This window comes from Mya arenaria, chromosome 6, assembly GCF_026914265.1.
Source record: "Mya arenaria isolate MELC-2E11 chromosome 6, ASM2691426v1".
NCBI lineage: Eukaryota > Metazoa > Mollusca > Bivalvia > Myida > Myidae > Mya > Mya arenaria.
This window is the reverse complement of record NC_069127.1, coordinates 51300698-51313224: the sequence shown is the minus strand read 5'-3', so window position 1 is coordinate 51313224 and position 12527 is coordinate 51300698. Positions and strand designations below refer to the sequence as shown.

At 34.7% G+C, this 12527-nt stretch overlaps 1 protein-coding gene across 1 annotated transcript; it reads right to left on the bottom strand.

Annotated features, from left to right (window-relative positions):
- Positions 1 to 1017: 1017 nt before the first annotated feature.
- LOC128237881 (uncharacterized) lies at positions 1018 to 12243 on the bottom strand. Its single transcript, XM_052953460.1, has 7 exons — positions 12189 to 12243; positions 8337 to 8369; positions 7765 to 7872; positions 7221 to 7313; positions 4053 to 4160; positions 3156 to 3199; positions 1018 to 2463 (listed from the first exon to the last, which is right to left on the bottom strand). The coding sequence occupies exons 1-7, from the start codon at positions 12241 to 12243 to the stop codon at positions 2425 to 2427; spliced, it is 480 nt and encodes a 159-aa protein (XP_052809420.1). The 3' UTR covers positions 1018 to 2424.
- Positions 12244 to 12527: the final 284 nt, after the last annotated feature.

Below are 12527 nucleotides of genomic sequence, written 5' to 3'. Positions count from 1 at the left end.
TCTTTCTCAGTGAATAAATGTTATCAAACGATATTAGTTTTAGATCTAACACCTATTTGAAATGTAAAAAGGTTTAGAGAAAAAAACATGAAAACAAAACCTGAACTCACTGGAAATCGAGTCTTTCAATGCTTACAATTGAAAAAAATCACCCGGGCGTGACACGAGCCCAACCCTTCCGCGGACCAAATGTCATTTGGAGTCCTTTGCGCCTGATGTGTTCGTTTCGAAAGATACCCCGCTTGGTATCTTCCTAACTGTAAACTTTATTTCTATTTTTGTTCCTAGATATGATCGTAAGAAGAACACATGGATTGATTTGTTCGGCCCCTACTCAACCCCCCCCCCCCACCACGCCCTTCCATCCGGACTAGTCAGAGCCATTCATGTATCTTAGTTCTGGTCCATAAACGAAATTCAATCCACCAGTGTTAAGTAATGTTGAGGCTCTTTGCTACTTGAAATATTTTTTGTCTTCGGCGAGTAGGATCTGGCTGCCTTCAAATGGATGGAACTTGGAAAGGGTGTTTTAATGTATTTGTGAAATGCTTTTATTATGTTGTTGTTGCTATTCATTGAATATATGATCAGACCATACTTTTTGCATTTTTGATGCATGAAAAATGCCTAATTTAGCGACGCCGACGGGTATCAATCCAGCGAATTCGTACGGTACTACAGAACAGAAATGTTGTCGGTGTGTTTATAGGTCTAGCTGGTAAAATCTTTCTCACTGTTTCTTTTCTAAAAAAGTAACACCTCTGCATATTGTAACTCTTATATGGAAGTAAAACAGATAGTCATACTAACTGCCCTTAATTTCAATGGCTATTTCAGCGTGTGATAACGACTGCGTTGAAACAACTGAATCACCCAGTGTGTTACATGGGACTAATACTGTAATGTAATGCGAACAACGCATCATCTTGTGGAACTAAAATGACTCCTTTGCACTTTAAGGATGTGACACAGATATCTGTTTGCATATACATCAAGGATAATGTCAGCAAGTCAGTAAAGTTTTCAGAAGTATTTTATTGGTCTGATTGTAATACTGTAATAGTTAAGTGTCAATTAACAGAAACTTCGGATGGATGGATATATTTATATAGCTGATCATAACAAGACAGGTATTAAATACGAATATATCAATACTAAGTAATCAGTATAATGTAGACAAATGGATACAAATACATGTCAAAAGAACCTCGGATACATATGTTGTAACATGCTCGGATATGTGAAATAAGTACATAATTATCAATAGCCGGAAAGTAGATGATTTTTATCTCCAAAGAGCAGAATTCATTCTTTTATTTATATGATAAAATATGTTGAAAGTCCACTTTACACAACAATCACTATTAAAGCTATTAAAGTCTAAACTTGATTGTCAGACTTTCCCCTGTTAGTTAAAATAACTTACAAAGCATATCTTATTTCAACATTGAACCTTGATCTTGCAACAAGAGCGCCATCCATGAAGAGAACACCAGCGCTCGTCTGTTTTTTTCTCCTTCGAAAATGAGGCATAACTCAATACAAACTAAAGCCAGAGTTATGCCCCTTGATGTACACATGCATATTGTCCCTGGCAACATCTTAACCAAGTTTTATTTAAATATGAAGTGATTTAGTTACTGTCCTAGGTAAAAGACTGCATGATGCCCACAGCCCTGACAGGTGCCAAGGCATATCACAATACCAAGATACTTTTTTCTGAAAAATTTTCTTTTACAAAAATTAATGCATATCAAATTTCAGAAATAAACAAATCTTCATTCATTGGCTCTAGATACAATTCAACCAAACAAATACTAAACGTTTTGATAGCAAACAGAAGAAAGTTTATACATTTTTGTTTGACATGTTCATACATGATGATATTTCATTTGCATTTCATCAATTTATCCAACAACACGAAAAACATCACATCACTGGGAAGTGACAGAAGCATTCAATACAAAGCAATACCACACACCATTATTTACCATGGAACAAAAAAAACAATTGAATACACTGCAGTGTAAATGACCACAAACATCATGGACAATTCTAGCAAAATCACCTACATATTCAATTTCAAATTTTTAATTGTTAAAAAATAAATGAAAATAGAACAATATCCAAAGAAAATGTCAATCACTGATGGTATTCAGATATAAAGCTTAAATCAAAATGCAATCTAGTCTATTCTATAATTTAAAGTATCTGTTTGTTTAATTGTTTGCTTTTTGATGAGCCTATTGCAAGGCCAGTTGCCTTGTTCTAATGTACCCTTTCACCATTGTCCTTGATCGCCTGGCAAGAATTGGATACTTCTTTATAAGTTCTTTATAAGTTCAAGACATTCTAACTTATTTTTGGTGGAGTATTAAGCTTAAAACACTTTTTAAGGCCATTTTCTACCACGTCTTCTTCAGCCTAGCTCCAAGGTGTTCTGACTGTGGCTGTTCGTTTTTCCTAAAACACAGAAATACAGGCTATTTTATAGACAAAAAAAAATCACTATATTTTCATCTATTTTTGAGCACTAAAATATGAAAGTGTGTTCTTGATAGTCCTCTTTAGGATAAATAACCATAAAATCCTATATTAAAACATGTTTTATCAATTGAAGTTGTCTAGGAATTAGCAACAGTGCCTCTGCAAGTCAATATATAAATATGACCTGTATTCAAGATGATGTGTTTTCACTGATAACCTTTATATTATTTGATTTCTTAATTTGTACAATAAAATGGGCACGGTAAGCAAACTCATTTTTCTGTAGCACTGACCTGAGCAACATGTCTTACAGTGCTATATAATATACATTGTTGTCCATGTTAAACATGTTTGACTTCAGGATTTTATTTGATATGTAGAAATTCAATTCAAGGCCTTTCTGTTAAATACAATTAGATATTTTCACTGTAACTTTTTACACTGATCAGTAACATGACACACATTCTGGCTAATTTAAACACTGAATAGGTTTTTTTTAAGATTACAAGTATGGTTGTTACACAAAATTAATTGTACACTAAGGAAGACAACAGAAAAGCCTGATCACAAAAGTGCACTTACTCCTTTACAGAAACAACACTTTTTAAATCAAATTTGCTTTAAGAATAGAAATTTCTAATTGTTACAAATTTCAATATGATTCTTACATGGTTTGTGCCAATCCCAGCATTTACGACTGCTTCGAGTTGACCTATGGAGAAAAAAACATATTATATAGGCAAATAGGTCTGCTATGTTTCTTAACGTTAACAATTAATGCTATTTATAATAATGAAACAGGTGTCTCTCGACAAGTATTATTTGAATGAAATTGATGTACATTAACAAAACCTCTTTCTGAGGACTTTTCTAAAAATATCACCTCCAATGGAGGCCAGTTACTTTTATTAGACACCATGCCTGTATTGAGATCTCAGGTATTTCAAATTTCCTTGATGCCTATTATTTAAAATGCAGTACTGGTTCTGAAATATTGAAGGTGTAGTGTTTTTAATACAGGAGATAATTTATCTCAAACACACACACACAACTATCTCTACACAACTAGACTAAAAGAGACATGTTGCAACAAAATGACATAGTATTTTGTCTTTTGAACCTCTGGTTTTTTTGATTTTGTTCTGTGGTAAGCATAATACTGAAAAGAAGTATTCAGCTTTACTGATTGTAAGCACATACAGGTACATATATTAAACATTTCGGTTAATGATAATGTTATTTACATACAATGATGTACAACCAAGATTGTGAAATGACCTTCAACCTACGACTTGAATGATGTCAAACTGATTTTAATATCTCTGGTGGTTTGAATTTCTTATTTGTTAAGCAAATTTCTACATGTAGTCATCACCTCAAAAGACAATGAATTTGGTCGAACACCCATTGATGTCCAAATGAAGACACTTCATTCCAATCACTTTGAACCCATTATGAAAACTACATTCCAAGACTAATTCTTTTACAACAAGGGCAAATCTATACATGAAAACATCAAATATCAGGCACCCGTTCATCTTATATTATAAAAACGATAAGTGTACCTATTTCAGTCCCTGGTTGATCAACGGAGGCATCAACATTATCAACATCCACATCATCAGCATCCCCATCATCAGTATCAACAGTATTCACATCATGGCACTGTCCAGCTGCAATACAAAAACATCACATCACTGAAAAGTGACAAAAGCATCAAAAACAGAACAAGATTATACATTATGGTATTTACCATAGAAGAAAAACTACTGAATATAGTGCAGTGTGAATGACCTCCAACTGAGGACAATTCTAGCACAAACACCTCCAATTGAGGACAAGTTAATACCTTTGGACAACACATAGAACTATTTCATAAATATCTCTTGTTTCAAATATCATCCTAATCTAAGCACTTCAAACAATTTAGTCTTTAAGACAGGAGGCACGTTTAAAGAAAGTATTTTAAAGAAAACCCACTGACAACCAATATAAAAAACTTCTAGTTAAGAAACAAGAGCTGTTATAAGACAGCGCGCTTGACTACGCCGCTTTGACTTAGAAGTGAAAACAATAACAATGTTATATGTGCCTGTCAAACACAATAAAACAATCAAATTAAAAAAGTGAACAAGAAGCGGGATGTGACAAAACCAGGTTTTTAATGATTGGCAGAAGAGATTCAGTTTCAACTGCTTTTTTCTATCTTTAGTAGCAGTGACCTTGATGCCATGGGCCCCAAACACAATCCCATGGAAGTCCTCCATAAACTCTTCCTACATATTAAGTTTGGTTACAGTATGTCAAACATAGCTGAAACAGTAATCTATTTTTAGTAACAGTGACTTTGACCCAAGAGGGCCGAAAGGCAATCCATCAAAGCTCTGCATATTGTCCTATATTCCAAGTTTGGTCACACTATGTCAACCCTTACTTGAGATATTCAGTACCGGTACTTAGCATATTTCTATTTTTAGTAGCAGTGACCTTGATTCCATGGGCCCCAAACACAATCCCATGGAAGTCCTCCATAAACTCTCCCTACATATTAAGTTTGGTCAAAGTATGTCAACCATAACTGAAACAGTAATCTATTTTAGTAACAGTGACTTTGACCCAAGGGGGGCGAAAGGCAATCCATGAAAGCTCTGCATAAACTTGTCCTATATACCAAGTTTGGTCACACTATGTCAACCCTTACTTGAGATATTCAGTACTAAGCATATTTTTATTTTTAGTAGCAGTGACCTTGATTCGATTGGCCCCAAACACAATCCGATGGAAGTCCTCTATAAACTCTTCCTACATATTAAGTTTGGTCAAAGTATGTCAACCATAACTGTTACTACATTTTCCTGTTCTACAGAAGTTCATTACTTTTATTTGGATTGGTTTTTCTTACTGCTTAAAGACCGACTGAATTAGTTTCAGTAAGTTATCTGTCCTCTGAAGGTACCTTCACCATTTTTACTTTCCTGGGCTCTGTTAAGGTAGTGCATGGATTCCCTGTGGGCCACTCACATTTTTTCATATAGGTTTTCCAATTTAAAAACTTGATTATTGTACCTGAGATGTTAAATTTCTCCGATTTTTGATAGTTAGAAATAAGTTACTTGGAGTTTATTTTTTTATACTGTGTTTGTCAATTTTTGACAATCGACAGAATTGTTTCAAACTTACAGCCTAAAGTTGCATTATGGCTTGCCTGAGCAGCTAAGTATATCTAAGGCATTTATTAATTTCATAGTTAGTTTGGTTTTTACAGTGTTATTTCCATTTGAATTTAATTAATGAACTTGAATTCTTGAATAGATTGTATAAAAAAATGCAAACATCTCAGTTGTTCTTCACACCCAACCTCCCTGCCTTTGCCCTGTGTCGAACCTGAGGGTTCTTGTAACCGCCCGTGCGGCTTACTACCACTTGTTGAGGTTCGGTTACACAGTAATCTATTTTTAGTAACAGTGACATTGACCCTAGGCGAGCGAAGTCAATTCATGAAAGCTCTGCATAAACTTGTCCTATATACCAAGTTTGGTCACACTATGTCAACCTTTACTTGAGTTATTTAGTATAAGCATATTTCTATTTTTAGCAACAGTGACATTGACCTAGACCATAACTCTAGGGGCCCAAAACACAATCTCAGAAAAGGTCTCTATTAACTCTTCCTATATACCAAGTTTGGTCTATTTATTTCAAACCTAGCTAAAATTATTCCATTCATAAGGTGACTTTGACGCTGCCTCCCACCAGCCGCCCGAACAATGACGCAAGTTGATATTCAAATAACTGGTTTTCCCTTTATGAAAATGTGGTTAAGAATATATATAAAAATGTGCCTTTCAAAAAATATAAAAAGAAAAATTGAAAAAAAAAATCATTCCCAAAATTTGTATTAAGGGTTAAAATGGAGTTATGTTCCTTGTTCTAAGATGGTCGTCAATAATTATGCAAAGTATTAAGGGCATTGAATGAAGGGTATAGACGTTTTTTTTATTAAAATCCCAACTTGCCCTACAACTTTAACCTGCCCTTTAACTTTAACCTGCCCTAAAACTTTAACCTAAGTCAATCAGGGGCCATAACTTGTATTAAGGATAATATGGAGTTATGTAACCTCATTGTGTGATAGTCCTAAACAATTGTGTGAATTATTAGTCAACTGAATGAAGGGTATTGGACTAATAAGTGAAAATCCCAACTTGCCCTAAAACTTTAACCTGCCCTAAAAGTCTAACCCAAGTCAATCAGGGGCCATAACTTGTATTAAGGATGATATGGAGTTATGTAACCTCAAAGGGGTGATGGTCCTGAACAACTGTGTGAAGTATTAAGTCAATTGAACAAAGGGTATAGAAGTTGTTAATAAATATCCCAACCTGTCCTAAATCTTTAACCGAAGTTCAATAGTCAATCAGGGGTCATAATTTGTAAAAAGGATAATATGGAGTTATCTAACCTCATTGTTTGATGGTCATGAACAACTATGTTAAGTATTAAGTTAATTGAATGAATGTATTGGACTTCTCTAAGTGAAAATCCCAACTTGCCCTAAATTGCAATTTCTAACCGGACGCTGACACTGGGGTGAGTAGTATAGCCCTCCTAATTCTTCGAATAATCGAGCTAAAAACTATATTCCAAGGCTTATCATAAAACAATTTTTTTTTGCAATTTTGCTCAAATATCAGGCACAAATTTATCTCATATTATAAGAAAGATAAGTGTACCTATTTCAGTCCCTGGTTGATCAACGGAGGCATCCACATCATCAGCATCCACATCATCAGTATCATCAGTATTCACATCATGGCACTGTCCAGCTGCAATACAAAAACATCACATCACTGAAAAGTGACAGAAGCATCAAAAACAAAACAAGACTATACATTATGGTATTTACCATGGAAGAAAAACTACTGAATACAGTGCAGTGTGAATGACCTCCAACTGAGGACAATTCTAGCACAAACACCTCCAATTGAGGACAAGTTAATACCTTTGGACAACACATAAAACTATTTCATAAATATCTCTAGCATTTAATTCCTTTAACTCTAGGCACTTCAAACAGTTCTGTCTCATAAGATAGGAGGGACCTCTACTGAAAGTATTTGATAGAAACCCCACTGAAGACCAATATCAAAACACTGCAACTTCTAGTTAAGAAAAAAACTATATTCCTCTAGGCTTATACTAGAACAAAAAATAATTGAAATATTACTTTAATTACAGGCACCCATTCATCTTATATTATAAGAAAGATTAAAAAACCTATTTCAGTCCCTGGTTGATCAACGGAGGCATCAACAATATCAACATCCACATCATCAGCATCCCCATCATCAGTATCAACAGTATTCACATCATGGCACTGTCCAGCTGCAATACAAAAACATCACATCACTGAAAAGTGACAAAAGCATCAAAAACAGAACAAAATTATACATTATGGTATTTACCATGGAAGAAAAACTACTGAATACAGTGCAGTGTGAATGACCTCCAACTGAGGACAATTCTAGCACAAACACCTCCAATTGAGGACAAGTTAATACCTTTGGACAACACATAGAACTATTTCATAAATATCTCTAGCATTTAATTCCTTTTATGCTAGGAACTTCAACGTCAGTTCAGTTTCATAAGACTGGAGACACCTCTACTTAAAGTGTTTTATAGCAAACCCACTGACGACCAATATTTAACACTTTGCAACTGTTAGACCTTTAAGAAAAAAACTAAATTTCAAGGCTTATAATGGAACAAAATTAAATTGCAATTTTACTTAAATATCAGGCAACCATTCATCTCATATAAGTAGAAAGGTAAGTGAAAAAGCGTACCTTTATTAGTCCCTGGTTGATCATCCGGGGCATCTACATCATCAATATCCACATTATCAGCATAATATCATCAGTATGAACAGTATCCACATCATCAGTATGAACAGTATCCACATCATGGCACTGTCCAGCTGCAATACAAAAAATCACATCACTGAAAAGTGACAGAAGCATCAAAAACAGAGCAAGATTATACATTATGGTATTTACCATAGAAGAAAAACTACTGAATACAGTGCAGTGTGAATGACCTCCAACTGAGGACAATTCTAGCACAAACACCTCCAATTGAGGACAAATTAATACCTTTGGACAACACATACAACTATTTCGTATAAGTCTCTAGTATCTAATTCCTTTAACTCTAGGCACTTCAAACAGTTCTGTCTCATAAGATAGGAGGGACCTCTACTGAAAGTATTTGATAGAAACCCCACTGAAGACCAATACCAAAACACTGCAACTTAAACACTGCAACTTCTAGTTAAGAAAAAAACTATATTCCTCTAGGCTTATACTAGAACAAAATATAATTGCAATTTTACTCCAATAACAGGCACCCATTCATCTTATATTATAAGAAAGATTAAAGTACCTATTTCAGTCCGGAGGCATCCACATTATCATCATCCACATCATCAGCATCCACATCATCAGTATCAACAGTATTCACATCATGGCAATGTTCAGCTGCAATACAAAAACATCACATCACTGAAAAGTGACAGAAGCATCAAAAACAGAACAAGACTATACATTATGGTATTTAACATGGAAGAAAAACTACTGAATATAGTGCAGTGTGAATGACCTCCAACTGAGGACAATTCTAGCACAAACACCTCCAATTGAGGACAAGTTGAACAACACATACAAAACTATTTCTTAAATATCTCTGGTATAAAATTTCATTTAAGCTAAGCACTTCAACCAGTTTTGTCTCATAAAACTTGAGGCAAGTTTACTGGAAGTTCTTTATAGCACACCCACTGACAACCAATATTATAACACTTTGCAACTCCTAGTTAAGAAAAACACACCATATTTCAAGCGTATCAAAGACAACAAAAATCTTCAATCACTTACGCTTTCTCAAACCAGGGGACAATTCAATACAATTTAACAGAGCAACCTTGGAGTTTACCAATTGCACTGACGGCAAATAAAAACTTTCTAGTAATTTTAATTGTAAACAAAACATGTACGTTATACCAAAGAATTACTCTTTATTTAAAATAAAGGTCGGGGCATGATGGTGAACAAGCATGCAAAGTTTCAAAGCCAGATGTCAATGGACTTTGAAAATATTTGAGGTGGTACGTAAACTTTAACGTAAATTCTAAGAAGAAAAAGGGGCATAATTTTCTCAAAATGCTTGATAAAGTTACCTCTTCCTGTGTACAGGTTGGGGGAATGATGGTGAACAAGCGTGCAAAGTTTCGAAGCCATATGTCAATGGACTTTGAAAATATTTGAGGTGGTACACAAACTTTAATATAAGTGGTTACGCCGACACTGCTGCCGACGCTCGGGTGACTAGGATAGCTCTCCTTATTCTTTGAATAGTCAAGCTAAAAAATCATTGGTTAACACCTTATGCTGGGGCCTGAACTATAACTTTCTGCCAACAAAGTTATGTCCTGTTATACATGTAAAATAGGTGAGTATGTATTTTCCCCAATTCTGCGACAATATTTTCCTTTAGATTGTCCTATTTATGAAAAAACATTTGATAGAAATCAGGTAAGAATTGGCCAAGAAAAAAACTTTGTCTGCAATAAAATAATTAATTATGCCTCCACTAGAATATGTGAATGCAAATGTTTATATGGCACATTATCACTTACATTCATTTCTACTTTGATAATAATTATATTTTGCTTTTTTTTTTTAATTATGCTTCCTTGTTTTAAACAGTATTCTATTTTACAATCAATTATTGGTTACAATCAATTGATTAGATATTGGCTGTAATTGGAAAGCTGTTGCTATTTATATACTGTTTAACTGTTATATATAACAGTAAGTCACTCTAAGATGAATTTTATGTATTTTATCGGATATACATGGTAAAGACTGATTTAGACTCTTAGATTGTTTTTTAAAAGAAATAAAAAATAAACATTATATCATATCTTGCTTTCAACCGGCTAGTGGTAACATTCAATCGTATTTGGAGTTTTTTTATAAAGATGAAATTAAACAAAATGTACGCCGTTAAATATGATATTGTTTTGGACTTCTGCTACATTAACAATAAATCTGACTGCAAAACAACCATGTATCTTAAAGATAAGTGTTTAACATCACATCAGTTCACATACAACTTCTGAGCATAAGCGACAGTAAATTTTGGACATATAGATCTATATAATTTTGATTTTTGATTGTTTTAATTCCTTATGACCACACTTGACTTAAACATTAACATTAGAAAGTTAAGGTTAGTCACTGTACCCTAAACAGAATAATTTTGCATTCACAGTCACCTTAACATAAAAAAACATAATCGGGTCATGATTCTTTGTCGGTAGGGTTTGGTTGTCTTGAAAACCTATTCAAATCATATTGTAGTTTATTTTTCAGAGGGCTACATGTTTGCTAACAGAAGTCGTACCAACACAAACTCGCACCAATACGAGTCGTGCAATATACGGACAGGTCGCCCCACATATGTATTATATAGGCGGTATGGGTAGATTCATATAAGTAGCTTGTCATATAGACTTTATATTAATTTACCATCATCAATTCTTAATCAATAAAATACCTTTAAAAAAGATATCCAATAAATATTGTAAAATTTGACAGAAATAATATGTACTACCGTATATAATCCATATGCGGGGCGACTTCTCTCTATATATGGTGAGACTTCATAGAAGTACTAGTTTGTGTTGGTACGACGGCTCTTGTAATCATGTGTTTGATGAAGTTCATGCATGGTTGTTAGCTACAAGCATGATTGTATGCTAGTCTAAAAAAATAGACGTGTTATACAGGATTCTTCCAATACCTAACGTCTAAACGGGTTTGTGCAAAAACAGGGGGTTTTTGACACGTATTGAAATTTTATTTCGAGAAGAATTTTATGTTTGAAATAGGTAATAAAGGTTTATATTCATATTTTACCATGTAACTTGTGCAAATATATTTTGCACAAAAAAAGCATTAAATTGCAATAAAACGAAACTTGACTAACACAGACTACAATTATGCCAAGCTTAACAACAATGCGTTGTTAAATTAAACCACAAAGGTTACACTTGAATTATTTTTAGACAATACCATTCTCTTATTACACTTAATGCACCAGTCAATTGTAACCTCGCCCCCCCCCCCCCCCCAGGTCCGGGGGTATACCGGGGATAGCCGGGGAAAAGGGTTATGTTTTTATTTTCCAGGTGCCCCCGCAGGGCCGGGTGACCGCGATGGTTTAGTCATAACGGCAAATTTAGCGGAGATTGGGCCTTATATAGAGTCTCTGGGGTGCGGGGGCATTTGGTCGGCGTTTAACAATCAGTTCGTCCCCGCAAGGCGAGGATTTTGCCCGGTGTTTGCTGGAATGAAAGTCAAAGTCCCGGCTATTCCATTGGACCTGGGGGGGGGGGGGGGGGGGCCGTGGTTACAATTGGCTGGTGCATAAGTGTTTCATGAAACCAGTCATCGATATTAGACTTTTGGATGAACAAGCCTGAATTCTTAAACTTTTGCTTGGCATCATTTTTTTTAACAAGCCCTGCGCCCTGTATATAAAATTCAGAATTTTAACAAGCCCGGAAGACATTTTTCCAATGCAGGGGTTGCTAATTCATACTGATCTGTCAACAAAGCATCACCAATTTAAACTACCTAGCAGGTGCCCTTTATCTTTCCACTCAATAAACTTAGCGCTGGGCTCTGTCATTCTTGGCTAGGAAAACAACAGGTGGGACATGGACGCTTAGAGTCGCCAAATAAAAACCGTCTCTGAAGACTGAAGCTATCATTCATTAACGACAACGTACAATTATTTGGACTAAGATGTATGCTATTAAGCATAATGCTTTAATGCACTGCTTTTGTAGATACATAAGCTTTAATAAATTAAACCATTCAAAAATAACTACTGGCGAATAGCTGGTGTTTAAACATAACAGCTGACCAACTTAAATCTTGTTTTGTTCATTTTTACAAGAATACTGTACACTG

What these genes read in the sequence shown, in the direction of transcription:
- LOC128237881 (XM_052953460.1), bottom strand. Translation starts at nt 12,243, where the DNA reads ATGACAGAGCCCAGCGCTAAGTTTATTGAGTGGAAAGATAAAGGGCAC. An exon ending in TCAACCAGGGACTGAAATAG is followed by an intron (nt 4,161 to 7,220) that starts GTACACTTATCT and finishes TTTGTATTGCAG; the next exon opens with CTGGACAGTGCCATGATGTG. An exon ending in TCAACCAGGGACTGAAATAG is followed by an intron (nt 3,200 to 4,052) that starts GTACACTTATCG and finishes TTTTCTCCATAG; the next exon opens with GTCAACTCGAAGCAGTCGTA.